We start from the raw sequence: 27,575 nt of genomic DNA, 5'->3' as shown, positions 1-27,575 counted from the left end.
TCCAAATTGATATTCGTCAAACTCCCTGGCCCGCGTACGCTATTGGAAACAAATGTGAAGAGAGAAAAAAACTTGGAGCTCCGAGAACTTTGAGCTCGTTCAATTCCCCTTGCCAAAATAACTCGCTCGATCCATTTGTCATATTTGATACTCGTACACTGATAATTTTGCCTCAAACTCGTACTTGGTTGTCTAAAATGTCAGAAAAAAATACTGACAACGAAAGGAGCGCTCGTGGTATTCGGCAAGTGTCTGAGCATTATTTTCTGAAAAATTTCGATAATATTGCCGTTTAATTGCATCGCAAGTTGCAATATTTTTTTAGCCCATCGGTGCCGAGGAAATTTCAATTTATTTTTCAAAATTATGACGGTTGTCTACCCATCGATCCGTTCTCACTAGATTTAAGCGCTTGTTTCTCAGCTTTTTAATATGAAATTTGAGGCCCGATTCTCGCCGTACAAGCGATAGTTTAAGCGAGGAAAAACCTTTAAGAACACACCACCAATCGTGCCCTCACCCGTAGAGTATGTTTCAGGCAAGGAGCAGGGTATGCCAGCATTTGGACGTGCTCCACAGGATGGTGGCACGAATGACATGAGCGACGAGAGGCTGGCGCACATACTTTCGGAATCCGGGCACCTTCAGATGAGCAGAAGCGAGCACGATACTTCGAACGACGCGGACAGCAAGAGTCCGAGCAGACTCGGATGTCCCAGTCCGTTTGGCAAGGACCGAATGGACAGTCAGAACAGAAGACTGAAGAAGTACGAAAACGACGACATTCCCCAGGAAAAAGTTGTACGAATATACCAGGAAGAGTTGGCTAAATTGATGGGCAGACGACCCGACGACCTTCGGGGACCGCGAGATTTTACATCGAGGTAAGACATCCTTGTTATCGAACGTATCGCGATAATTCGTAAGACTTTCCGCATACGGGGAGTTTTTCCAAATAAGCTTTTCCGGGAAGGTTAAAATCGTGCGCGAATCAGTCAATCGAGTCGCGTCGGGAGCGCTGAATTCCATAATTCCTTTTATTTGAAATTGAACAAACGAGCGGCGAGTAGACTCGAAAGATTTCTTGGAACGAGAAGAACGTAATAATCGTGCACGAATGTGTACAGCGAACCGGAAATTGCACAATTTTGTTTTCCTCACGATCGTTCCCAATCGGGGATTATCAGGTCTCGAGACCTCCCTGGAGGTCGCCTCTCGCCCTAAAATCTTTCGTTCCATTCGTTATTCAAGCATCCGCACGAGTCGCACGTATTTCGGCGGCTGCTTAAATTGTGCTCGACACGAGTGAGCGGTGCGGCAACACGCGAATTCGCGAAAAGTACGGCGCGAATCGCATTGATCCGTCTTCCAAGAACAACGATGAAACGCGCGCCGGGAGAAACGATTTAGCGCGAAAATTCCATGATTCGTGACTAACTTTCACCTCGCTCGCGCACTACATTAAGCCGCGTGTTATGTCGAGTCAATTTTGAGAAAACTAAAGCACGTATAGCCTCCTCGTGATAAAAGTACAAGAAATAGGTGGACGCGGTGAGAGACTTCAACGAGCGTACATTAACGACGCAAACGCTAATGAACGCGTATCTTGATTTTCCATGACCAAAATTTCAGCGCTCTCGCATTCTCATTAAATATCCATGTTTAATTGTATTTCAGCCTGAGCTGATTTAGCAGATTCTTTCGTATTTTTTTTCTATACCGTAATCTCGTTTGGCGAGATTCGCTCAATCTTTGCGCACACTTCGTGCCACAAAGATCCTCATTATTATTTGTTTTTCTATATATTTACCTCTCTAATAGACTCGACAATTACAAAGAAAGAGCGTATCCGAATCAAATTGTCGGATACGTATGAGACTTTGTTTAATCGCGGCGGACTAAGAGAACGCACGAATCACGATTTCGCACCGGCGGGAGAAGACGAGCGCCATATTTTTTCGTTTATACTCTTTCCTATATAGACGGGGGGCTATGCGCGCTATTTTCTATGCCGCTTTTTGTTAGACGACAGATTCGTGTGAATTTTTACCTTCCGCTGGGTGGTGATGGAGAGCGCGCGTACAAAAATTCATTTATCAAGAGCATCGACGAGCGTCGATTTCAAAGTCTCGTAAACGAGGATTCGCGTTTTTTTTTTGGATGGATAAATGAAGATTTGTCGGTGCTGGTGGTGAACGGCCGCGGGCGAAACCGTATTGAATTTTATTGAGGACAGCAAATTAAACGTCGATTGATGGTAGCGCGATGTTTCCACACTTTTTCAGTGGTGCGCAGGGTCTCCAAGGGATCGAGAGGACGCAGGAGGACATAAGAATGGCTCTGGACGCGTATCACCGCGAGTTGCAAAAGCTGAACGTAACGACGGGCCAGAATCCGGGGCTGGCAGGTCTGGGAGGTTTGCCAAACATCCCCGGGCTGTTGGCGCTGCAGCAGCAGGCGTTGCAGCAGCATCACATGGCGGCGAACGGGGGAGTAGTTCAAGATCTCAGCTTGTCCAAAATGGATCCTCGCAACAAGATGATGAACGGCGTTACGGAGGAGGAGAAAGACAAAATGGAGGAGGCGATGAGGCACGCGGGTAGTGCGTTCTCGTTGGTAAGACCGAAGCAAGAGCCGAGCGGGCCCCAGTCGACCCCCGGCGGTTCCAGCGCGAGTTCCCCACTCGGAAATTCCATTTTACCACCGGCAATGACGCCGAACGAAGAGTTCCCTGGTGCGGCTGCAGCGAGTCCGCTCCAGAGAATGGCGTCGATAACGAACAGCCTGATAAGCCAGCCTTCGACGCCGACGCATCACGCGACGACGCAACGACCCCTTAAAGCCGTTTTGCCCCCGATAACTCAGCAACAATTTGACATGTATAACAACCTCAATACCGAGGACATTGTAAAAAGGGTAAGTAAAACGGTACGTCCCCTATCGTCGCGACGGAAACGCGCCAAAAGCAATCTCGCGGGCGTTTTTTAATAAAGAAACTTGGTATTCTTGTGCTTCCAGGTGAAGGAACAACTCTCGCAGTACTCCATTTCTCAACGTCTCTTCGGCGAATCCGTTCTCGGCCTCTCCCAAGGCTCCGTATCGGATCTTCTCGCCAGACCTAAACCGTGGCACATGCTCACCCAGAAAGGTCGAGAACCGTTCATCAGGATGAAGATGTTTCTCGAGGATGACAATGCCGTGCACAAATTAGTCGCTAGCCAGTACAAAATCGCTCCGGAGAAGCTCATGAGGACCGGCGGCTACGGCGGCCTGCCTCGTAAGTTCAACTCAGGTTAATATGGATGTTTTGTTACCACTTTATTCCACTGGGTTAACAAAGAATCAATTGCGCTCTGGTCCGAAAGCTTACGTTGCGAGAACGCTCGCGTCCTCATAACCGGGGGAGGGGGGGGGGGGGGGGAGAAGCCAATTGCGCGTGTTCGAATCTGCTCGGATTTTCTCATCCGATTACATAAATATCGGAAGCTTTCGGATTTCATTGGTTCTTCCAAAAAGCCAAACAGCTCGAGCTAATTTGTTTCGTTTTCCGCACTTTCTGTGTTCGCAGCATGCGGAACTCCCATGAAGCCCATGCCACCGACGAAACTGGTACAGGAACAATTGCAGAACGCTGCAAAAGCCCAGGCCGCTGCCCAAGCCGCGGCCCAGGCAGCAGCAGCGGCCCAGCATCAACAAGAAAACCAGCTCCAGCTCGGCCCGCCGCAACCCAGTGGGCAGCATCCGTCGCTTTCTCAATCGACGACTCCGCTGATGCTGACTCCACCGGGACCCCATCATCCTCACGGCCAACTGAGCATGCAAGAGTTGGCGAAAAAGCAGCAGCAGATCCAGCAGCAGCAGCAGCAACAACAAGCGGCGCAGCAACAGCAGCAGCAGCAGCAGCAACAGATGGGCCTCCACTCGCCGCATCATCAGATGGCACCATCGCCCTTGCGGAATCTTCACCAGCACATTTCTTCGAGCGTTTACGAGATGGCGGCGTTGACGAACGACCTCGACACCCAAACGATCACGACGAAGATCAAAGAGGCTCTCCTGGCGAACAACATCGGCCAGAAGATCTTCGGCGAAGCTGTACTCGGGCTCTCCCAAGGCTCGGTCAGCGAGCTCCTCAGTAAGCCTAAACCGTGGCACATGCTCAGTATAAAAGGTCGGGAGCCCTTCATCAGAATGCAAATGTGGCTCTCGGATCCGCACAACGTTGACAAACTCCAGGCCCTCAAGAACGAGAGAAGAGAAGCGAACAAGAGACGGCGAAGCAGCGGCCCCGGACACGACAACAGTTCCGATACCTCGAGCAACGACACCGCCGAGTTCTATCACGCCTCCTCCCCCGGTCCGGGACTACCGTCCGCCAAAAAGCAGCGAGTACTTTTCTCCGAGGAGCAGAAAGAAGCCCTGAGGTTAGCCTTCGCCCTTGATCCATATCCGAACGTCGCGACGATCGAGTTCCTCGCCGGCGAACTCGCCCTCTCCTCGAGAACGATCACCAACTGGTTCCACAATCACCGCATGAGACTCAAGCAGCAAACTCCTCACGGACAACCGGAGCCTCAGTCGCCCCGCGAGCCCGGACAACCCTTCGACCCCGTGCAATTTAGGCTACTCCTCAATCAAAGACTCCTCGAGATCCACAAGGAACGTTTGGGCATCGGGAACGTGCCCATCCCCTACGGACCATACTTCAACCCCAACATCGCTACCCTCATGAACAACGCCCTCAAGGAACAATGTTCCGGACTCGATCTCTCAATGGGAACCCTCAAGCGGGAACCGAATCAGGAATTCGAGGACGAGGACGCCGACGACGCGATGAGTAACCTCGGCAGCGAAGATTCGGACGGCTCGGCGAGCAGTATGAAGCGCAGCGATACGACCGACCTGAGCCAACAGCCCTCCGCGCCCACGACCGCGAGGTCGAGCAGGAGAAAACCGGCGGCCCCCCAATGGGTCAACCCGGAGTGGCAGGAGCCCGCCAGGACCGGTGACGAGGTCATCATCAACGGCGTCTGCGTCATGCAGACCGACGACTACGGCGTCAAGCGAGAAAACGAGGAGACCGTCCGGGTCGAGCCGACGCCGGTCCAGGACCGTTACGAGGAAGACGCCGCCAGCGACGTCTCCTCCGTTTCCGGCAACAACGGCCAGGACCGCGAGAGCCCTCTGCCGAGTTTAAAATCCGGACAAAACAGCCCCGCGACCTCGCCCAGACCACCTTCCAACTCGCAACAACAACAACAACAGCAACAGACCCAACAGCCCACCGACGACGAGATCCCAACGAAGGACATCGTCAAAAACGAGCCCGAAGAAACGTGGGATTATTGAAAAGCACCACCACCACCACCACCACAGACTTCTTCGATTCGATTTTATAAAAAAACAAAACCCCTCGAGCGGATCGCGCCGTTTCCCGAGACGCCGATCAAACAAAAATCCGCGAGTTCGGCCACCGCTCGTTATCCGTCTTAAATAAATTAAAAAGAAACTTTGCCAAATGGACTAATCGACGAGTTTCAAAGTGTGAAAAACTAACGGAGCTTAGCATTAGTATAGTATCGTTTTTTTAGCCGAAGAGAAGCCAGCGATAGGATTCGTTGTAGGACCATGACGAGTCCTGCCTATCAATTAGGGGCATTATTATTCGGGAGAGCCGAGCGCCGTCGTAAGCCGAGTGTCGAACGCGAAACTTTGGCCAATCGCTTACCGCGGGCCGAGATAATCGTGAAGGGGAGGGAAGAGGGCTGGAGGAACTCAAATTAGAGGGTGAGCCCTACCGATGGGGAATGGAAGACGATCGGAGCAAAATCAAAAACGCGACTTTGACACGTTATTGAAGAGATACTAAAATAAAAAAGGGAGATTACGAAACGAAACAGTGAGCGACGAACAAACAAAATATTAAAGAATATATTATATACAAAGTGTCGGTGTGCGTAATGAATCCAAGTTAATTTAAGGGTTCCCCCTTCCCCCATTCCCGGGGCCCACGTGTAAGCTCCGTGAGATTGAACTCTGGCCCTGCTGCCCCGTCCCTCATTCCCGTCTCGTCTTCGACGGCTGTTGCTCGCTGTTGATCTTGTGATTTTGTGAGGAAAAAAAAAGCCGTAAGATATCGTGAGCACGTGCAGTGACGATTTTGTGACGAGACAATGAACGTGCGAGGAGGATCGTTAACCAGAACAAGATTCGGGTTCACTTTAGTGCAATCTTTTCCTTTTTCCTGCCAGTTTCCCCGCGCCCCCTCTTCCCACCATTGTTGGAATTTTATCTTATTCATTTTTTAATATAAATATTAGGACGGAGGAGAGTGCGCAACGAGCGCGCTTTCGAATCGCCAATTCGATTATAATTATTCGTTCTATAAACGAACAAACGAAAGGAGATGAGAGTGAAAAGTATATGCAATCGTCATTGATGTTATCGTTTCTATCACACTTTCCTCTCCCAACCCTTATCCCCCCGCAGCCCTTAGAAATTAAGCTGTTGATGTTAAATATTTCTTACTCGAGTCTGACGTGCTCCAAAATCTCATTTCATCCTTTTTCTTTCTTCCCTCTTTCTTTTTCTCTCTTCTGTACATTTCGATAAGGTCCAAGCGCCCTTTTCCCTCTCATTTCATTTTATTTTATTTTTTCAATTATTATTCCGCATCGCTTCTCGCCCTCCCGGAAAACCTAATAATCGACAATTTTAACAAACGAAAAACAACCTAAGCCCCATCGACGCTTGATACGTCACGTCGCTCTTTCCTTTCAATACGACATTAAACACGAGAATTAAAATTACAAGACGAAGATTAAGAAAGAACAAAAGAAAAATCACTTAAGACCGTTACCAATGTTATTATTATACTATTGATGCGTATTTTATTACTATTATTATTATTATTATTATTATTATTATCATCATTGTCCACATTATTATGTACGATTAATTATTATTATTGACTATTACAATTAGTTATCGTGTGACCATCGTATGAGAGCGCGCGAACTGTTACGTGCCGATATATACGAATGCGAGCTCGAAACGACGTAGCCAAAAAAAAAAACAAGTAATAAGGAAACGAGCGGTGATCGTTCGACGTAATATCATTTTTATTATTCTCATGCATCGTTTTCATTTTTTTTTTTTTTTCGTTTTTATTCTCTTTCTCTTATTTAGGGGAAAATTAAAAAAAAAAAAAAAAAGTACGATTACGTTTTTAATTGTCGTATTAATTAATGGTTGGAGTATTTGGTTAATTTTATCGCTATCGTCTATTTTATTATTATTATTATTATTATTATTAATATTATTATTAATTATTGAATTATCTCGAAAACAAAACGGCTTGTAAAGCCAATGTGATAGAGCTTACGTGCGACGAGAGAAAGAAACAAAGATGGGATTGCCAATTCCACTGAAATACGTATGGATGAGCGCGCGTGTGTCCTACTACGTCCGTATGTGATTGCGTGCATGGAGGGAGTGTATGTTTGTATACGAAAACGTCGAGAGGGCGCTCGATATACGCGGTTTAAATTTGATTGAAGCGCGATACCGATCACTCCCCCCGTATTCGAATTTTCTTTGTAAATAAATTGTACAAAACAAAAAGCTATTGAAAAAGAAAAAAAAAGAAAAACAGGAAAGAAGAAAAAAAAAACAAAAATGCGAAGACTCGAGAACAAGGATGATAAGAAGATGATGAGAATACGAAGAGCCGAAGCGCCGCTGTAAAGATGAAGAGAGGCGGCGTGTGCTGCGAAGATCGAAAAAAAAAATGAAAAAAAAAAACGAAAAAAACAATCTCAGATACATACACGTACACGAATACACTCAATTGTATATTATATATTTACTTATCACATTTAATCCTCCATAGGCGTAACGCGTGTGTGTGTGTACATATATTTATGTATATATGTGCGTATGCATACGTGAAAAGTTAAGCAAAAAAAAAAACAATGAATAGGAGCAAATAAAAATGAAGCATTAGTCCGAGTATACATCGAGGTGAAGAAAAAAATGGTAAATGAAAAAGAATAAAGAGGAATCGTGAAACCGGAGACAATTTCAAACGTACCAGAGAATGAGACTTAGGCCTACTGGACGGAGAAGAAAAAGAACAATTACGAGCAAAAATGATCATTCGAGCAATGTCATATATATATATATATATATATATATATATAAAATATATATTTATCAAATGAAGATCGTAAGTGTAATAAACGATCGGTATGTTAAAAATCTTTTGTCTTGTTTTGTTTTCATTTATCGGGTTTGTTTATTGGATGCGAATACGCCCGAGAGAGAGAGAGAGAGCGAGAGCGAGAGAATGAGAGTGCGAACGCTTGAAATTTCCAGTTCGATGAACAAAATCGTGCGTGACTGCGTAGCTGCGAATGTGTACAAAAACATTTAGAATTCGTATGTTTGCCGGCGGAGAGCAGAGGGTAGAGGGCAAAGGGAGGAGAGAAGGGGGGGGGGGGGCGAAGAAGAACAAAAGACAAGGGTTTATCCTCGATATTGCAAATCAAACACTAGTATTTATCCGACTAAGCCGCGGTTAATCTCCGATTAAAATCTAGTCCGCAATTTTAATAAACGAGAAATAAAGATTTAAAAAAATATTGAAATAATGAATAAAGACAGAAGTGAAGAATTCATTGGAGGAAAAAAAAAAAAGAGCACGCGAGGGAGCTGGTTTTTGATAAAAAGACGAATAACTGAATAAAGAATTAATGAAAAAAAATGGAAAAAATAAAATAATAATAAAAGTAATAATAATTGTATAAGAAAAAGGGCATTGCGAATGAAAGACCAGTGACGTTTCTTTATTCTTCCAAGTCTTGTCATTCGTTCGTTGAATTTGCCTTTGTTTTACAATGTTTTTCTCGTTTTCTCGTTTTCTCGTACTCGCGACTTGTTTTATTTAAATAGTACGAAGTCTCCTCGTAACGATGATTGTTTAATGAAAAATTGTAATAACTGATACGTTAAATCTCGCATATCGACCGAACACGACGCGCAGATTCGTTTTCTCCGGCACAACGAGAACTGCCCGACGATTGGCGGACTCCGAGCCCATCGTCATTTTTACGATAAAAACATTTGAAGAAATCACATTAAATATGATGGGTTTCCATCGAACTCCGCCGGTCGCCCCGTTCATTCGGACATTAATTAACGATCGAAGAAAAAAAGCCTCGGGGAGCAAAGCGACGCGATCTCAATTGCGAAAAATCTACAACGCCGCTTCAAAAGTTCATAAAATTCTATACAAATCGTCGAAATAACTTCTTCCAATTTATTTTCATTGGAATAAAAAATAAACAACACGCTGTGACTTTCTGTACAAAAGACGACGAACGAACAAAAGTAAGGTTAGGTCCCGCGAATCATCGTGTCAAATTCATTTGAAACGCAGAATCCCGAACAAAGACAAAAACCGCCAATTCATATCCGCGTGCACATACCGTTTATGAGACACATTTATTCCACCGATTCCGACGCGTTTCGAGGGGGAAGAAAAAAAAAAAAACAAAAAACAAAAAAGTTATCGAAAACTTTTATTACATCGAATATAATTCTAGTATTCTGAGAATTTAAAAACGTGAAGGCTCGGATTTCACGCGTAACATCAGCCGCAAAGTATTTATTCACACGCGTTTTTTTCCAGTTTCCTTTGTTTTTTCTTTTTTTTTTTCGTTTTTTTTTCTTTTTCATCACTTATCAATTTTACATTCACCGAATCAACATAACTAGGGTCTTGTAGATATTAAAATTAAAAAAAATAGAAACGTATAGGATTATACGATAGCTTTAATTATTTAAACGATATTGCTTATAATCAAGAGCAGATTCGATAAGATTATATAAACACGAGAGTGCGAATCGGAGGAAGCGAGAGCGAGAAAGAGCGAGCGCGTGTGCGTGTGTGTGTGTGTGTGCGCGCGCGTGTGCGTGTGTGTGTGTGTGCATGTGCTCTGAGAGCGAAGCGAACGAGCGAAAGAAGAGAAAATCGAAAGGATGAATATTGAAAAGTGTGCGAGAGTTAAAAGAATGAAAAAAAAAATGTAATATAAAAATGATGGTGAAATTCGTAATCTTGGTAAGGATTAACGTTCAATCCGTTATTGATGGAGAGAAGAGGAAAAAAAAACAGAAAACAAAAAAAAATAAGGAAAAACGGTGAGGAGGAAAAAAATCATATCGTAAACTTAATAATGAATATTTTACAAAATAAAAATGTAGATAGACATTCAGAAGATTATCGAAGCCCCCTCTCAAAAATTCCCTCCCCCTCTGACCCTTCGACAAACGCGAGGAAGAAGAAAACACGCAACGAGACGACGGACGGAAACGCAACGATGATACAAAAAGAAACAAAAATAAATAAACATTCTTCCCGCAGAAGTCCAAACCACCTATGTTCCCAGACATGATAAAACAATGCGATGCGTGACAAGAAAAAAGTATATATATATAACGCACGATCTACGATCAAAAGATGAAAAAAAAAACAAACTCCGTCATCCAGTAGTGAAAATGAGGTATTATAATAAACGAAAGAAAAGAAAACGAAACGAAACAAAAAAATGAAAGATCACGGAGGAGATGAAGAAAAAATGATAACCTAAAATACTGGTTTATTAATTTGTATCTTTTTCTTTTTTCCAACTGTATTATAGCATATAAAGAGTATCCTGTACATTGCATAACACATGAGCACTATTGTTTTAAATTGTACCTTTATGATTATTATACGAAGATAAAAAGAAAAATAAATAAGGTATACAAAATATCACACCACCCGACTCGTTACTTATTCTTTGCCCTCTATACATTTGTCTGATTGAAATCTTACCTTTTTATTTGAAGATCGTCGTACTTTTGTGCATGAAAGTTCCACATTTCGAATATCACTCTCCATTTTAGGACTTTCCGTGGAATAGTTCTCAACCAAATATTCACATTTTGCGAAAAATTTCATTAGGCAAAAAATCCTAATGAGAATGCTAACAATACGAAGTATTAATGATTTATAGTTTCCGTGTGTTAATCAGTTCACTTATGTTGAAATCGATATCTTCAAGTCAAATAGATTGGAACAGAAACTTCGCGTATTACATCTCTCATATTTCTTTCTTATTCACCAATGTTAATGCCGCAATTATCACTGTCTGGCAACTATCGATATGGCTTACCTATCACTGAAAAATAATTCCGGTCACGACACGTTTACCCGCGGAAGAACACAATTTATCACTGTACGGTCTGTACGGAATTCTTGAAAAAAAACCGTTACATTTGACGGAATCAGCCAGTGGCGCCATCTGCAACATTTTCAATAAAATAAATGATCACGTGATTTCACAATCCACATGTAAGGCTACTGCACATGAAATTTCCCGTCCTAATATTAATATCGAGTTAACGCGAGTTTTTGATTGGCTTTCAAAATTCATTATTAGATTCCAGTAATCACCAACCAATCAGCTTTCCTGAATCTTCGGATGTTCCTTACAATTTACAATTGGGAAAAAATACGCGTGGCGACCGGTCTAGAGCGGTGTTTCGTAATGGTGGAACCGAATTTACAATAACCTCGTTTCATTTGATTTACCGTGCACCGCAATTTTTATTACAAACTTGTTTTTATTAATTGACAGCTTCTGAGTCTCACAGTGTATCCAGAATAATCGAACTTCCGTGATAAATCGACATTCATCAGTGGATATAACGAAACAGTTACAACTCGATTCGGACTATTGTCATCGAGTTTCTATATTTTTTGCGCTTATCTGTAACAATGTTTCTCTACTAGCTGCCGTCTTACCGAAATTAGAATGGCAACGCTCTTCAAAGGCCGTGGTACTTTCAGTATCGTCAGTAATTTTTTGAAGCCCAGGTAAATATTCATAGTTGGTTTGTCTTTTAATCAATGGTTCATTCTCTGTCATTGAAAACCAATTTTTAATTAAAAAAATGGAGGCTAAATTACTCTTTTTTTTTTTTTTTTTTTTTACAGAATCGATCTCACGAATATACCCAACCGAGCAGGGCCCCGGTTAAACATACCAAAAAAACAATATCCGCCATGGTTACCTAAACAACATCGTGTGGTAAGCAAAAATTGTATAACGTGTTGGTTATTGTACAATCTATTTACCTTATCACTCTGATCATACTTCTAACCAATTCTAATAACATTATATGAATTTTTTCTTGCCAATTCTGCTACGATTGAGAATTTTTTAAATCATCCCATACATCAATCAAATAGATCATTCCAAAGTTTATTCATGTATATGTTAATATAGCCTGACACCCTGCCTGATATCATATTCACATTCGCAGCTTCACAGAGAAGAAGTTACTCGTGAAAACGCTAAGTTTGTCCAAGAAGTTATAGAAGACAAGTGGGGACCCCGTGATATCGGTATCGGTATGACAAATCACAATTCCCCACTGAAAGCTGAGCCCATAGAACCACAAATGGAATGGGCACCGGATTCTACTCGCACTGGTGTCATAGCAAAGAAACTTGGAATTTATCCAATGTGGTTGAAAAATGGAAAAAGAGTCTTAGCTACATTATTACAGGTAATGGGAAAGATTGATAAGAATTCATTTCAAAGAAACAATTCTATTTTAACGCATGAAATTTCCAACTTAATTTTCAACAACAGGAAAAACATCACCACTGTAAATTTTCATTGTCTCAGATTATTACAATTATTAATAAATAATACAAAAATCTCGCGATAAAAAAGACCATTCATTTCAGGTTGCTGATAATCATGTTATAAAATATATTCCTCCAGAAGACTACAATCCTAAGATAGGGAAAAAACGTCCAAAGCGAAGGCTCGGATGTTTGGTTATTGGTGCGGAAAGCGAAGATCCACAAAAGGTGCGTGAGAATTGGATACACAGTTTTGAAATGTGTAATGAAATTGTTTTGGAAAATTTATTCTTTCACATAAACTCGAATTCAGAGTTATAATTTTTTTTACTCTTTTTTGGATTGCAGTTCACAAAGGAATACTGTGGAATGTTTACAGAAGCCGGTGTAATGCCAAAAAAATTACTGGCAAGGTTTTTGGTCACACCGAACGCTGCTTTACAACCTGGCACTCCGCTGTTTGCGGCACATTACAAAGCAGGAACTTTTGTTGACATAAGGGGGAAAACGTACGTAATCAAATCTATGAAAAATGAATAAATAAATTCAAGCGAAAAGGAAACTCCAAATTACTATTCTAATGGTTCTATGGCTAATTCTAAATGGTTTGCATATTCAGTGTTGACCGTGGTTTTCAAGGAGTCATGAAAAGATGGGGATTTCATGGGCAGCCAGCGACTCACGGACAAACAAAAACCCATAGAAGACCAGGAAACATCGGCTCGGGCGGTACGAAAGCGCGTGTCATGCCAGGAACGAAAATGCCCGGTCACATGGGCAATCGTTATCGAATTCTTAGAGGAGTTCAGGTGATTTGTCTTCACACATCAACACTACCTCCTTGCGAGTGCAAAAGAGGGATTTGGGCAAAATTCTATTAATTCTGGTTTTTTTTTTTCGCACAGATCCTTCGCGTCAATACCAAGTACAACGTTTTGTGGGTAAAGGCACAGAATCTTCCAGGCGAAACGAACACCTTGCTGCAAATTTATGACACTCTATTGCCCACGAAAAAATTGAGAGAACCTTGTAATTTTCCTACGTACGTACCAAAACCTGAAGAAACTCTCCCGGAAGAAACCTACGCGGATGATGTTCATCCATTCAACGCACCCTCAATAGAATTCAAAGAAGCATAACCGTGTATAAAAATCGAATAAAAACGTTTTCGAATAAATATGTATCCTCAAATAAAATTCTCAAAATGCCGAAAAAGAAAAAAAATCAAGGAAATGTGCAAATTTCAAAATAAATATCGAAACTGAAACAATTTGTGCTTATTTTCCAATGATAAAATTTACAGTTGTGAATGTTAATCGGCCAAATTGATTGAAGTGTAACGTAGTATTAATGCAAAATGCGTTTTTCTCTTTTTTATTGTTTTCGCTTGTTCCGTACAGAAGAACGTGTTATCATATTAATTAATGCCTACTAATCGCGAAGTAGTCAATTGATTCATTTATTTAGTAATCCAATATCACTATAAATTTAACTTGCCTAAAATATACACGAAACGTATGTTTTCTCAATTGTTTTCTTTTTCTTTCATTCAAAGTAACACGAATAACCAAGACACCCGACCCGTACGAGGGATCGATGAAGCATCATCGATCATGAGAAAAAACGTCTTTTTTCTTTGTCTAACGTGCAGTTGAAAAATAAATCAAATTATCCATAATTACACGTTTGTTTTGTTCTTCAAATAGGAATATACGAGTGTCGTCATATATATCTAGCATCAGTAGTTTTTATTTTGTTTGTAGACTTGTTACTTCAATAATAATATGCAATAAAAATGTAATGTTTATCAGTAAATTAAATGGAAGAAGAAGAAGAAGAAGAAGAAGATGAAAAGAACAAAAGACGGTCGATTCGTGTAAAGTTTATGATAACTTGCTCCTTTTGTAAAAGTTCGCGTTCATACTTTCTCGGGGCTTTTATCTCGATTGATGGCCACGGATTCTCGTTGTTATTCTTCTCGGTGATACATGCGTTCAAGAAGGCCCCCGGTGTTTGTTGTTTACGATTTTTTTTTGTTTGTTTTTTTTTTCGTTTTTCGTCTTGTTACTTGTTTACCAATGATTTTCATCGTCCATGCTATTTATTCTCATAATTATTTCATCCGTTGATGCGCATGCATCACACGAAATAAAACTATGAAATTCTTCGATTCTCGATTGTTACGATGGCCGTGGCCGTCACTTCGTCATATCATCGGAACAAAGACTTCGTGTCGGTGAAGGAAAGAGGAAGCAAAATCGCTCCGCTGCTGTGGTGGTGATAATTATGTTTGTCAGGGGACGGCACGATTGGATAGGGAACGATGAGGTCGTCTCAGAATTTGAAACCTTCGCTTGGAATAGTCGTCGTGGGATCGAATTCGAAAGCTCCTTCTCCAACCGGCGGTGCAAGATTCGTATCGTCAGCCTGAAAGAGAAACGTCATTTTACGATGAATTGAAAAAAATTCATTACTCGAATATTCTCTAGTGATACAGTTCAACAAGTGAGTCTCTTACCTCTTCCGAAAAGTATTGTTCAATAATATCGTAAGCTAATTTGTAAATGTCTACGTTTTCGTGGTTCTGCAGTGCCTCGATTTTATCCAAACCTGAAAAGTCACGAAAGGAGTGATTGATTGAAAATGGAACTATATTATCGTGATAATTTGCGAGACTATTGGGAGGATAACTAACCGGAACATTCTTCGATCATGTTGGCCAATTGTTCAACCTCCGGCCCAGCGAGTCTGAGCATATTATTGATACCGTCGAGTACTACCTGTAGAACCTGGACGTCTTTGCACGAGAGAAGCTCGCAGAAAGGTTCGATAACGCCAAATTGTATCAATCGTGCAACCTGGTCCCTGTTGCCGCTTATCGTCATATTGCTAATTGCCCATGCTGCCTCCTTTTGAGTTTGGAAGTCCGACTGTTCCAGGAAAAAGAATTGACAGGGAATTAACCTTGAAATCCCGAAATATTGAGAGAAAGAGTTCTTACGAAAGATTAGTGGAACAAAAATCAATACCTTGGATAAGTTGCGTATGATGAGGGGCAAAAGACCAGCTTCTAATACAGCCTCGACCTGCGATTGATTTCCTGCTGTTATGTTCGATAGGAACCACACGGCCTCTTTGCAAATTTTGTCCTTCGAGTGAGTAAGTAGATTCGGGAAATGCGAAAGTGCTTGACAGTTCAAAACTGTTTGCGTCTGTTCGTCAGTGCCGGTTACGATGTTTCCAACTGCTCTTAAGGCAGCCGTTTGAAGCTTTACGTCCTTGTGCGATAGTAACGGAATCAATTGTGGAACGACTCCACTGTCAATGACCATTTGGATTTGGTCGTTACCACCATCGGTCAGGTAACTCAGTGCCCACACCGTGTCAACGAGAATCTACGTTAAATATTTCATTGTTTAATCATTTTTATAAAATACAATTCAATCATATGATTGATCACCATCACTATTCAAAGTTGGCTCAAGAAAGATTAGGATGGAACAACTTTTGTAACATTGGTTAGTAATTAATCGTACGTTTTTTTTATGATTAATCGACTTACGTTAACGTCCGTATGATGAATGAGGATGTTAAGAGCTGGCAATATTTCTTTTATCGTTTGAACCGGTGGTGGTGGATCTTTATTTCTACATAAGTTTACGATGACCCACGTGACGTTGCGTAAAAACGTTATTGGTATGTCGGGCTTAATAAACGTTAACAGAGGTTCTACGACACCAAGATTAATCACGTAATCTCTCGGCGCCGGTCCATCACCGATAATATTACCTAAGAAACAGAATTAATTTTAAAATATCTCGATTTTCAAGATCCTCCATAGTCGTTAGTTATTGGATGAATTTCAAGCCAAAGTTTTTTCTTTTCAATAAAACAAAACGTTAGTTCGCATAGATGTTCGAATTAATTGATATCAATTGTTGTTAAACAATTGAATGGTATGCAAAAAACTTACCTAACGCCCAAACTGCCTGTTCACAAACATTTTGTTGACTCGATAGTAGCAGATGAAGGAAATGTGGCACAGCACCGGCAGCTACGACTGCTTGCGTTTGTTCCGATGTTCCACTGGCAATGTTCGTCAAAGCCCATGCAGCTTCAAACTGCAGGGAAGGACTGAAACATAGAAAAAAATTGACATTGAGCCTTTCAAGCCTGCCTGAATTTTCAACACACTCTCCATTGTCTGATATATTCATAAAAAATTCATAAATATAAATTCGAAAAATCCAAGTATGAAAAGAAGAACAATGAACAAAATATCGTCAATTGAGGATTGACTGATCTCACCTATTTTCCTGTTCAAGACAATGTACCAAAATTGGCAATATTCCACTCTCGATAAGCGGGTCAATTGGTGGATTCCGATCTGATGAAAGTAACTTCCGAACGGACTGTACAGCTTGCAACTGTTCAGTTGGGTTCGAACTGGCTGCCTTCTCAACGAGTTCTTTCAAGTTAATCTTTGAGAGTGTTCTCTCAATATCGTCTTCGTCTGAAATATGATATTTAATTGATTAATTCACAGATATTGTTTCTCTATTCTCTATTGTTAAAACTACGCACCCGTTGAGTCTGTTATAGGTACGTTTCGTCGTTTCTGAAGAGTCTCCTCTCGTTTGTTTTTTCGTAATTCGACAGTCACTTCGTTTCGTCTTCTTCTCATTTCCTGGGAATCAAGTTTTTCCATTTTAGAACTTTTCAGTTATAAATGTTGAAAATCAACACACAGTAATCACTAAGAATTGTTTTGGTTACATTTTAAACTTCTCTATAAACTTTTCTACAATATTTTGAGGTTAATTGTTCGATAAACAATTTTTTAATGTTTAGCTCAAACCTAAAGTTTGAATTATGAGAATTAAACAAATTTTTTTTTGTTCAATATTAGATTGTCAGAGAAATCAGGTAATCTTGCTCAATTGCAAAAATTGACTTTGGGTAGTCAATGATAAGTATTGGTCGGATTTCCCATAAAATTCTAATGAATTTTCTACATAGTTTCGTTATTCAAACAGAACGGTGAAAGTTTTTGACATAAAGCTTCATTGGAAATATTCAAACAAAAGCTTTCAAATGCAATAAGAAGTTCAAAGGTGCATGCTTACGATTCAGATTTGACACTACGCAAATTATAAAAAAAGTGATATTCATGAGTAGACAAAATGAAAAAAAAACAAAAATATTTTCTCTCTCCTTAGAATATAAAATGGGATTGACTTTTCTGACAGATTTGGTACAAGGAAATGTGGAAAAACAATCATCTAATTTTCAGACTCAGTGACCGCAAATGAATATTCAACTTTTGTTGTAATGCAACAACACAAATTTAAGTAAAAAAATTTGGAAGAAAACATTGAATTCAAAACGAAATAGTACATGCTTATTACCAATTTCAACTCAAAGTAGATTTGTTCGAAAAAATTTCGAAAAATTAACCGTTACGTTGAGTTTTCATTTTACCAAAAGAACAATGAGAAAAATGGTTGATCAGAAAAAAATTACTTCTATATCACAATAATGAAAATTTGTGCAAAAATATTTGAGACACATGATCGTGGGCATCTATGGCATTGCTCAAAATGGCACGCGTTTTCGCGGATGCTCGAATTATTGTGTTCTCGGATACATGCGGGAAGAGATTAGAGGAATTGAGAAAAAATGGGTGCAAAATCGGAGAGGCTAAAAGCTGTGGAACAAAGTATCTTAGGAGAGGGGGAAAGTTAATGAAAAATTAATATATTGCAAATGATAAAAACGTGGGATAAAATAATATTGAAGGTGAATCACACGCGAAGTGTGGATTCGGAACAAGAGCGTTGCGTGCTAACGAAACGTGAGAATTGTGTGTAGCGAACGGCAAACGGGAGTTCCGTGAGTCAATTCAGTGGCGATTTTGGAAGAATGTAGGAAAAATGGTGTGAAATGATGTTAGAAAAAATTGAAATTTGAAATACTTACCTCCTGATCTTTTCCTTTGTTCTTGAAAACCATCATACGATTCTTGTTTTGCATTTCGGCCGCCATTTTTTTTCTTTACAATAACCAATGTCGTACTCGAGTATGTGAATTGGTACGCCGGTTACACCGGAGTTTTTGGGAGAGCACGCACGTCTCCGTTACAACGAACACCACTCCTGTCGTCGATCGCTTCGCGCACTATATCTGTTTTGTACTTTTGGAATACACACGCGCGCATATACACTTCTCTTCAACGACGTATATTTTTATTCGCTTTTTTAACCTGCGTGTCGCGTTTTAACGTGCCGTTTTACCTGCTCCACGACGGCTATTCCCTACTTCAATGCCCACCTATTTTCGCAACTGCATAACTACTACAAAGTCGTACGTGTATTAACGGTTAGTGTCAGCTCGCTTAAGGGACAATTTCATATGCAAATAAGATGCATACACGCGTTTTTTGTTAAACGAATTTCTCGTGTCATTCACTTTTTTGGCGAAATGGTTTTTTTTTCTTTACTCGAGTCACGCACGTTTTCTGTCGCTGTGTAAAAGAACCTTCCGGAAACCGCACAGTTTTTAGCCCCTCGAGCGCCGTGGTATCAGGAGAAAAAAACACCAGAACCAAACGAAAAGGCGACTTTCCAACGCGACGTTCACTCCTGTGATTTTGCGATCCACTAATTTCGCTGTTTATTCCTACAGCGAATTCAACGTTTGTTTACCCTATTTTTTGTGAAATCTAAATTCTTCGTAGCACTATACGAGTCAGATTTTTTTTTTTAATCAATATACATAATCCCTTACGTTGAGCAATGTTGTGTATCATCAAGAGACTCGCGGTAGAGTCCGGGGCCAAGTACAATTCATAATTTTGAAAAAAAAAAACACGACCCATAGCATTTTCATAAAGAGAAAAAGCATTTTTCAGAAACTGCAATCGCGATTTTTTCATTGGTCCAATTTTTAAAAACTGCCAGGTATTGGTTACTGTTAGTATTTTCGATAAATGCAAATAAATTTACATCTATACACTCGCCCAGAAGAATGTAATTTATCCCAGATAAAAAACTATCGTCCTTGATTATTGAATAATAGAAAGATTTTGACCAAGTCCGACATCGAAAAAATTTTATAAAAAAGTCCGTTTGAATATTTCTTTTTTCCAATGACAGATATTTGTTTTATCATCCAGATACCAAAGTAAAGATAAATACGATCTGTCATGTGAGATAACAAAACTCAAGATAGCGATCGTGTTATTTACATGTTTTGAGCGAATCAATGCGAAAGCGATACATTTTCGAATTCAGTCAACAGGATACAGGATCAAAGTTCTTAAAACGTCATTTCTATTATGACATTGCAAACATGATTATTTGAACAATACATATCGCAATTGTTATTGACGCTCCTCAAAAGTTTTATAATATGCCACTAAAAAGGATTAAGGTATTGGAACTTGCGGGTTTAGCTCCAGCCCCCTTTTGTGGTATGTTACTCGCGGATTATGGTGCTTCGGTCATCAAAGTTGAGAAGGTAAATAGCTCCGTTTTTTCACTCTTACTACCGACAATATTTAATTTTTCACATCTAACAAATTATCGAACGTTCTAAACTCTTTCAAAATTAAGACTGGATCGATCGGCGGATATCCTGATGTTCTCGGACACGGGAAAAAATCCATTGCACTGAATTTGAAGACCCGCAGCGGTGTAGAGGTTTTCAAGAAGTTGAGCGATCGAAGTGATGTCATCATCGATCCATTCAGAAGAGGTTTACATAATTTGCATTAATGAGTGCCATTTTTTTAACCAATGTGCATGTAGACTTTATTTTCTCCGTATTCAATTCATGCTTTTCGTCGATAGGTGTCATGGAAAAATTGAATTTGGGCCCACAGGACTTAATGGCTAGAAACAAGAGTTTGATTTATGCAAGATTGACAGGATTCGGACAAGAAGGACCTTATGCCGATATGGCTGGACATGATATTAATTTTTTGAGCTTATCAGGTACTGGACTCATCGTCAAAAATGAACACGAAAGTTTCTCATCCATACTATGAATTAGTGAAAGAAGATCAATAGTTGACAAATTGATTTTCATTCCAAGGATTATTATCGTTATTTGGAAGACAAGGTGAAAAACCAACACCACCTGTGAATTTAGCTGCTGATTTTGGTGGTGGTGGATTGATGTGTGCCTTTGCGATTGTTATGGCCCTTTACGAGCGCTCGCAGAGTCAGCTGGGTCAAGTGATTGATTTATCAATGACGGAAGGTGCTGCTTATTTGGGTACTTGGTTGTTTCGATCGCAGAAAGTGCCAGGGCTCTGGGGGAACCCGAGAGGAAAAAACATGTAAATGAAATTATAAATAATAATATTATAAAAATGAATATTAAAGCTGATGATAATGTTTATCTCAATTTCAGACTAGACACAGGAGCTCACTTCTACGACACGTACGAGACCGAAGATGGAAAGTACATGGCAATCGGGGCATTAGAGCCACAATTTTACAACCTTCTGCTAGAAAAGCTTGGTGTTTCGGACGACGAAATTCCGCAATATTCCGAATTCGAGAAAAATCGGGAGAAGCTTGCTGCTCTGTTTAAAAAGAAAACCAAAAAAGAATGGAGTGCGATATTTCATGGTACCGATGCGTGTGTTACACCAGTTCTGTCATTGAAGGATGCATCGGCTAATATACATAACAGAGCGAGGGAGAGTTTCACTTTCTCTATCGATGGTACAACGACTCCAAATCCTGCAGCGCGTTTGTCTCGAACACCTGGCTCTTCTATGGCGCACAATATCAATCCAATGCCAGGCGAACACTCTCGAGAAATCTTAACCGAGTTTGGGTTCAGTGCCAAGGACATTGACGATACTATCGCCTCTGGTGTCGTAGAACAAGCGAAAAAACGAGCCAAACTTTAATTCTCATAGAATAATCAAGTCGAATGTCGTGAAAACGAAAGTCAGTAATCCAGAAGATACAGATTTACAGATTTGACAAGTCCAACGTTGAATAGTTTTGATAGAGCTCTGGAGAGTGCAATACTTTTTAGAAATCCAGTCTTCCCGGTGAGCTTATGCGATTAATAGAGGCTTTATTTCCGTTCTAATGCAAAAGCTCGTACACAAATGGAACTAGAGACTGTATGAAAATGGCTGAAGGAAACTTCAATTCAATCGAGAATAGAGTTTCGTTCCATATTGTAAAAAATAAGCAATTTTTGTTTATTTCTAATTTACACTTGCCTGACGAACGAATTAAAAGATTTACGATTGCATTTTTTAGCATTTATTGGATAAAATATTCAATAACAGAGATCAAAGATTTAAAAGGTTGTTGCTTCATACAATATTTACAAAATATAGTACGCAAGTAATTTGATAGAAGTTTTATGAGAGTTCATAAATTTTATTTAAAAAATGATTGACGTATCGCAATCAACAAGGATTTTTTCATGGTTGATGTAATTGTAATGCAATTTTTATAGAATATATTGTATCTTGAATAAAGATTTATATTATTGTTATAGAGAACGAAATTTTAAATATTTTTTCTGTAGCTGATTATTGCCAAAAATAAGCAGCTATTGGGCACACAGAATTTTATTCTCTTTAATCCCGACAAGTTCGAAAACCAAACTTGTAATTTGTTAGGCTAATTTATCCGGAAGCTCATCGGACGTTCATTGGCTGACATTCATCTTTGAGATTAGAGCTCGACCAATCCTGTGGCGCGGTTAGCAGCAGCAGGCAATATCGCGAGACATCAAAATACGTCCTAGTGGCTCCGTTTACATAGTGAGACAAGTGAGAAAAGAAGGGCATTGAAACTCACCACCCGGGTCGCAGTGAATTGACAACTTCCAACTGTGTGGTGGCTTTTCTTGAGAATTAAAGATTCCAATTGAAAAGGTAATGAACTAAAAATTCTTACCAATCAAGTGATACGAAAAATGATTTTATTTTTTAATTCAATACACTATAACTATGGCGATACAACATGATGTGAGGATGTTTTTATAGTTTCTGTTTGAGGTTATGTTGTTCTGCCTCAAAATTACAAAAGTCATTTCCATATAACGCCTAAAGCATTCGGTTTTGAAATTTCATCGAATAAAGTCTATATTCGCATTATCTTGTGAATTATCGCAAGCATCTAAAGGTCGGTAGAGAGTCAAAAATTCAAGAGGGAAATTCTAATATGTAATAATAGTAACAAATATCAATCATAGATCATTGCAATGCACAAAACAATTTCTGAGTGGTGATTTAAACCCAATTTTTGGAATTATTAAAATACAAATGTGCAGTATTTAAACATTGAATTTTCCATATTTTTATGAAATAATGTCATTAAATAATCCATAAACTTTTATCATTGATACTGATTTCAGATGAAAGTAAAAAAACTAAATGTTATTGTTTTGTTAAAATTACTCAGGCAATCCATGATCCGTGATCTTGAAAAATCAAAATGAAAAAATGATGTATCATTTTTTTGAGTTTTGTTTCTTGAGCTTTCATTGAGCTGAATTAAATTGCGGTAGATTGCTAAAGCGTATTGAAAACTGGATAATTTTATTCCAGCTCGAACGACGGAAGTGCGGTAAATCTCTATAACAAGAGCGAAGAAAAATGGGAGTCCCAGGTGCAAGAAATCCGGAAGCTATGGAAGTGGAGGTGGCGAGTACGGAGGTGGTGAACGGAGAGGGAGATACGGGTGACAAGAAAGACACGGATTTGACGACGATTCATGATTTGCGCGAGCACACAAGGCAGATAGAAAAGGCGGTCCAGAACAAAGAGCCCAGATTTATATTGAGGGCGTTGCGGGCGTTACCGAATACACGTCGGAAGCTGAATCCGACTGTGCTGCGAGGAGTCATCGGTGGATTTTACACAAGATCAGCAACGGAGCGGGAGGCTCTGTTAGCTTGGGTGGAAGAGCCGATGGACATGGAGGGAACTCAAGCTGCGATCCAGCGTTTCCGTAGCTCAGCATTGCCCCTTTTGCCTGAGATCGACGCGTACATCCACTTGTTGGTCCTCGTGCGTTTAATAGACACGAGAAAGTACAACGAAGCTGTGCAATGCTCCGAGGCGTTGGTACAAAAGATAACCGCCCAGAATCGTCGGACGATAGATCTCATTGCAGCGAAATGCTATTTCTATCATTCACGCGCTTACGAGCTGACCAATCAGCTCGACAAGATCCGTGGTTTTCTGCATTTACGTTTGCGCACGACGACCCTTAGGAACGATTTCGAAGGTCAAGCCGTGCTCATCAATTGCCTCCTTCGAAATTATTTGCACTACAATCTTTACGACCAAGCGGACAAGCTCGTGCTCAAATCTACTTTCCCCGAATCCGCGAGCAACAACGAATGCGCGAGATTCTTATATTACGTCGGTAGAATAAAAGCGGCGCGACTGGAATACTCAACCGCTCACAAGTATCTCGTGCAAGCGATGAGAAAAGCCCCGCAAACAACCGCCGTCGGGTTCCGTCAAACCGTCCAAAAGTTGGCCGTCACCGTTGAACTGTTGCTCGGCGATATTCCCGAACGTCAGATTTTCCGACAGGCTGCCCTCCGCCGGGCTCTCGCACCTTACTTCCAGCTGACTCAGGCCGTGCGCCTCGGAAATCTCCAACGGTTCGGCGAAGTTCTCGAAAATTTTGGTCCCCAATTTCGCACCGATCATACCTTCACTCTGATTCTACGGTTGAGACACAACGTCATTAAAACCGCAATACGATCGATCGGATTGTCCTATTCGAGAATATCCTCCGGCGATATCGCAAGGAAATTGGGCCTCGATTCCGGCGTCGACGCTGAATTCATCGTTGCCAAAGCCATCCGCGATGGAGTCATCGAGGCGACTCTCGATCCCGAAAACGGCTACATGCGCAGCAAAGAAACTACCGACATTTATTGCACCCGCGAACCTCTCCTCGCTTTTCATCAACGCATCACTTTCTGCCTCGATCTTCACAACGAAAGTGTCAAGGCCATGCGCTATCCCCCGAAATCGTACGGGAAGGACCTCGAGTCCGCCGAGGAACGCAGGGAAAGGGAACAGCAGGATTTGGAACTTGCTAAGGAAATGGCCGAGGAAGACGACGACGGATTCGCCTAAATCACATTTTTACACAGCTATTAAAATACGCATACGTGAATCACAGACAATTTATTGCTATCATCGTCATACAGCGCTGTTGAACGTCAACTTTACTTCGTTGGATGCTGTATCGTTATTCAAATATTCAAATGAATAAAAAATCCATTTCGATATTTTATCCTTATTTAATTTCATAATTCAAGGTTCCGTCTGATCCTCCCTCCAATTAGGCCTATTTACGGTCTGACGTTGAAACAACCGGCTCGTACCAAAATTACAATTCGAAGTCAGAGAACAAGATCCAACGGATAACTCGGGCGCAGATGGCGAACGGCACTTACAGTTTGCGCTACTAATCGCTTCGTTGCTAGAGCTTTTCAATTTTTTTCTCAACCACGAAGAAAATTTAAGAAAATACTTCTCGCTTTTTCTCCTCGGGTACTCTTCCTGTGGAGTTTACAAAAGTTCAGATCACGCAGCAGAGGCTAAAGTCGACCCAGCAGTCGGTAAGTCAGTGCGAGAAATAAAAGTGAAAAGTTTATGCACGCGTTTTTTACGATATATGGGACGAGCGCTTTTTGTAATTCAAGAAAAACATATGGACCTGCTTTTTTACCGACCATCGAGAAATATTTCACTTATTTTCTGTCTCAGTTCATACCGCTTTTGAGATTCCGATACTCGCGTTTGATCGAATGAAATTGTTACCTCGTATTTGGAGAGCATACGCAATGAGAATATTAAAATTTTATTCCGGGCTCGTAACTTTAATTTAGAAAATATTTCGCGACATTTTTTCAGCTCGGAAAATAAAAAATAAAAATCGACACAGCATTACCTTTGATAGTCTCCTGCAGTACGAACGTGCTAAATCATCGATTTCGAGTTTCAAGCATGTAGTCTCGGGAGGAAGGTCTTCGCGTTGCTCATTAAAAAGTTGGTCGACTTTACCATCGATTTTTATTGATAGTGTTTTTGGCAAAATAACGTAAGTTCGCTTCGGTCGATTGTTCGCGAGTCTCTCATCACTCAGTAATTCGTTAGATGTCACGGCGGGCTTTTTCTCGTTACAGTTTGCCTGAACAAAATTTGTTTCTTGAAAACCGTTTCCGTTTTCAGCAGCCATCACTCGTTTTGTCTCAAATGTTATATTTTCCTGATTGTGGCAAACGTTCGGTGACGATTTTTCCGTAAATTCATTAGTTTTGAGAGAACAATTGATTGTTGTCGGCGAGTGCGAAATCAGTGAAAATAAACTTCCACACCGCAGCCATTTTCCCGCGTTCTCCTCGCATGCATCGCAGCGTAAATCGTCGGTTATGCTGGATTTTTTTATAAACGTCTGAGTCTCTTGAGTCTCGAGTCTCTTTTTTTGAAGATTGCTCTTACAAATTTCATTCATAACCAAATTTGCTATGATCTCATTCGTCGATATCTGCATTGGGCACATATTCGACGCCTTAATGTGAAGACAGTCCGGACAACACTGAGGCAACGCCGATTTTCTGTCATTCGTCGCACTCCTCAGTACCTTAATTCCCTTGAATTTTTTACTCCGTTGACAATTTGTTGGGTGATAATCGAGCGAAGTTTTACTGGTTAATAGGCCAGAGCTCGTTGTCGAGTCTTCGGTCACAGCAGCAACGCATTTTTTCTTCTCGGCGTTCTCGTCAACGCTTCGTCTACAATTTTGATTTGGGGTTGTTTTTTCCTTCTTTGTTTCATCGTCGGAAGGCTTACGAGATTTTAGAATTTCGGGCAATTGATGCGAGCAACGACATTTCTTGGGCCTGGGTACGCGCGGCGAACATCTCGAGCTGTCGTCCGACGAAGACGTTGAGAGTGTAAGTTTTTCAGGCCTTTTACGAACGGTTTTTGCACATTTTTTTCTGACTTTCGAAGTTTTTCTTGTACTCGATTTCACTCTGGGTTCGGGCCTTTGGCAAGGCCCGTAATTATATTTTCTTTTGTTGGAAGAAGGAGAAGTGCAACGACATTGACGAAAGGAAGGTTCTTGCGAGCAGAACTGCGCGGAGCACGGCGAGGTTTGAGCAGAGTAACGACAAAATTGTGAACACTTTTTTTTAAGGTTACACGCGGTGTCCCTGGAAATAAAAGGAAAAACATTTCTCCTAAAACACTGTGTCAATTTTCGCAAGGGTCCGTTGTCTCGTGTTTTTTCGAAATTTTCACGATCTTCTGAGCTCCCGTCGTCCGAGCTCTGATCGGCGAAACTCGTTTTCAGAGACCCGATTTCTTCTTGAAGCTCGTCGATAGTCTTTGACAGTATTTTCACTTGATCGATTACTTTATCAAACTTGTGCCTGTTGCAGTCGCACAGCTTCAATGGCATTCCTATTCCTCATCATGGATTTTACCAGAGACCAAATAAACAGAGATAAATCATAAGAGTCGACGCGTTTCCACGATCGATTGTAGTCTTTCATGGTTTTTTGTGATTATTCGGTATTCCCTCTTTGTAGGTTAGGCGACACGTCAACCTCACGATTTTCCGAAAACTGACGATTCCTTAGACGTTGTGAACAAAGTTTCGAGTTACGTCGTATCGAATTTCGCGTCCTCATGGTCGACTAGAACGAGCGAGGAAAGAAATCAAATAAATTATATATTTTCTTACCTCCGCTCTGTCCGTCCTTCCGTGATACTTACGTTTCAAGACTGCGTTTTATGCTCTCGGGATTTTTATACGAAGGGGACTGGTCGAGTTATCTCGAAACCAGGATAAATAATAAA

The 27,575-nt window shown here is 40.8% G+C and overlaps 6 protein-coding genes across 14 annotated transcripts in view; 4 read left to right on the top strand and 2 right to left on the bottom strand.

The window, feature by feature from the left end:
- cut (homeobox protein, cut) overlaps positions 1-10,819 on the top strand; it is a 128,398-nt gene extending 117,579 nt beyond the window's left edge. For 3 of the 6 annotated variants that reach the window (XM_043418845.1, XM_043418850.1, XM_043418844.1), the window contains exons 6-9: positions 527-884; positions 2,262-2,916; positions 3,019-3,292; positions 3,569-10,819. In XM_043418845.1, the coding sequence (XP_043274780.1) occupies positions 527-884; positions 2,262-2,916; positions 3,019-3,292; positions 3,569-5,349 (3,068 nt within the window). In that variant the 3' untranslated portion in view covers positions 5,350-10,819. The remainder of the gene's footprint in view (positions 1-526; positions 885-2,261; positions 2,917-3,018; positions 3,293-3,568) is intronic. The other 3 variants (XM_043418846.1, XM_043418848.1, XM_043418847.1) reach the window with 3 other exon arrangements.
- Positions 10,820-11,439: 620 nt separating this feature from the next.
- On the top strand, positions 11,440-14,378 carry mRpL3 (mitochondrial ribosomal protein L3). 2 transcript variants are annotated; one of them, XM_043418872.1, is made up of 8 exons: positions 11,440-11,597; positions 11,685-11,923; positions 12,044-12,137; positions 12,373-12,618; positions 12,803-12,928; positions 13,049-13,209; positions 13,320-13,509; positions 13,606-14,378. In XM_043418872.1, exons 2-8 carry the CDS (start codon positions 11,862-11,864, stop codon positions 13,837-13,839), a joined length of 1,113 nt encoding a protein of 370 aa, XP_043274807.1. In that variant the 5' UTR covers positions 11,440-11,597; positions 11,685-11,861; the 3' UTR covers positions 13,840-14,378. The 2 variants fall into 2 exon arrangements, with proteins under 2 accessions (XP_043274807.1, XP_043274806.1); XM_043418871.1 differs by having other exon boundaries at positions 11,440-11,923.
- Positions 14,059-19,355, bottom strand: Kap-alpha3 (karyopherin alpha3). Its single transcript, XM_043418867.1, has 9 exons — positions 18,680-19,355; positions 17,285-17,387; positions 17,009-17,213; positions 16,674-16,834; positions 16,263-16,489; positions 15,730-16,095; positions 15,396-15,630; positions 15,219-15,310; positions 14,059-15,127 (listed from the first exon to the last, which is right to left on the bottom strand). Exons 1-9 carry the CDS (start codon positions 18,743-18,745, stop codon positions 15,035-15,037), a joined length of 1,548 nt encoding a protein of 515 aa, XP_043274802.1. The 5' UTR covers positions 18,746-19,355; the 3' UTR covers positions 14,059-15,034.
- A 188-nt stretch (positions 19,356-19,543) lies between these two features.
- Positions 19,544-22,235, top strand: Amacr (Alpha-methylacyl-CoA racemase). Of its 3 annotated transcripts, none has more exons than XM_043418869.1 (6): positions 19,544-19,659; positions 19,993-20,218; positions 20,314-20,455; positions 20,551-20,694; positions 20,795-21,041; positions 21,116-22,235. In XM_043418869.1, exons 2-6 carry the CDS (start codon positions 20,111-20,113, stop codon positions 21,621-21,623), a joined length of 1,149 nt encoding a protein of 382 aa, XP_043274804.1. In that variant the 5' UTR covers positions 19,544-19,659; positions 19,993-20,110; the 3' UTR covers positions 21,624-22,235. The 3 variants fall into 3 exon arrangements, with proteins under 3 accessions (XP_043274804.1, XP_043274805.1, XP_043274803.1); XM_043418870.1 differs by having other exon boundaries at positions 19,549-19,659; positions 20,154-20,218; XM_043418868.1 differs by having other exon boundaries at positions 19,644-19,659; positions 19,875-20,218.
- Positions 22,236-22,502: 267 nt separating this feature from the next.
- Positions 22,503-24,994, top strand: Rpn3 (regulatory particle non-ATPase 3). Its single transcript, XM_043419758.1, has 2 exons — positions 22,503-22,613; positions 23,289-24,994. Exon 2 carries the CDS (start codon positions 23,337-23,339, stop codon positions 24,837-24,839), a length of 1,503 nt encoding a protein of 500 aa, XP_043275693.1. The 5' UTR covers positions 22,503-22,613; positions 23,289-23,336; the 3' UTR covers positions 24,840-24,994.
- LOC122411164 (uncharacterized) lies at positions 24,876-27,321 on the bottom strand. The gene is made up of 2 exons (XM_043419757.1): positions 25,660-27,321; positions 24,876-25,268 (listed from the first exon to the last, which is right to left on the bottom strand). The coding sequence occupies exons 1-2, from the start codon at positions 27,172-27,174 to the stop codon at positions 25,020-25,022; spliced, it is 1,764 nt and encodes a 587-aa protein (XP_043275692.1). The 5' UTR covers positions 27,175-27,321; the 3' UTR covers positions 24,876-25,019.
- Between the last annotated feature and the right edge of the window lie 254 nt (positions 27,322-27,575).

This window comes from Venturia canescens, chromosome 5, assembly GCF_019457755.1.
Source record: "Venturia canescens isolate UGA chromosome 5, ASM1945775v1, whole genome shotgun sequence".
Lineage (NCBI taxonomy): Eukaryota > Metazoa > Arthropoda > Insecta > Hymenoptera > Ichneumonidae > Venturia > Venturia canescens.
Note: the sequence above shows the minus strand (reverse complement) of the source record. Positions and strands in the feature narration are given on the sequence as shown.

Bases quoted from the DNA above. Each gene is read 5' to 3' on its own strand.
- mRpL3 (XM_043418872.1), top strand. From the start codon at position 11,862: ATGGCAACGCTCTTCAAAGGCCGTGGTACTTTCAGTATCGTCAGTAAT. The intron at 12,138-12,372 runs GTAAGCAAAAAT...TCACATTCGCAG, and splicing joins TACCTAAACAACATCGTGTG to CTTCACAGAGAAGAAGTTAC. The intron at 13,210-13,319 runs GTACGTAATCAA...TTGCATATTCAG, and splicing joins GTTGACATAAGGGGGAAAAC to TGTTGACCGTGGTTTTCAAG.
- Kap-alpha3 (XM_043418867.1), bottom strand. From the start codon at position 18,745: ATGGCGGCCGAAATGCAAAACAAGAATCGTATGATGGTTTTCAAGAAC. The intron at 16,490-16,673 runs GTAAGTTTTTTG...TCTGTTTCTTAG, and splicing joins ACAGGCAGTTTGGGCGTTAG to GTAATATTATCGGTGATGGA. The intron at 15,128-15,218 runs GTAAGAGACTCA...TTTCTCTTTCAG, and splicing joins AACAATACTTTTCGGAAGAG to GCTGACGATACGAATCTTGC.
- Amacr (XM_043418869.1), top strand. From the start codon at position 20,111: ATGCCACTAAAAAGGATTAAGGTATTGGAACTTGCGGGTTTAGCTCCA. The intron at 20,456-20,550 runs GTTTACATAATT...TTTCGTCGATAG, and splicing joins CATCGATCCATTCAGAAGAG to GTGTCATGGAAAAATTGAAT. The intron at 20,695-20,794 runs GTACTGGACTCA...TTTCATTCCAAG, and splicing joins TAATTTTTTGAGCTTATCAG to GATTATTATCGTTATTTGGA.
- Rpn3 (XM_043419758.1), top strand. From the start codon at position 23,337: ATGGGAGTCCCAGGTGCAAGAAATCCGGAAGCTATGGAAGTGGAGGTG.
- LOC122411164 (XM_043419757.1), bottom strand. From the start codon at position 27,174: ATGCCATTGAAGCTGTGCGACTGCAACAGGCACAAGTTTGATAAAGTA. The intron at 25,269-25,659 runs GTAATGCTGTGT...TAAACTCCACAG, and splicing joins ACTGCAGGAGACTATCAAAG to GAAGAGTACCCGAGGAGAAA.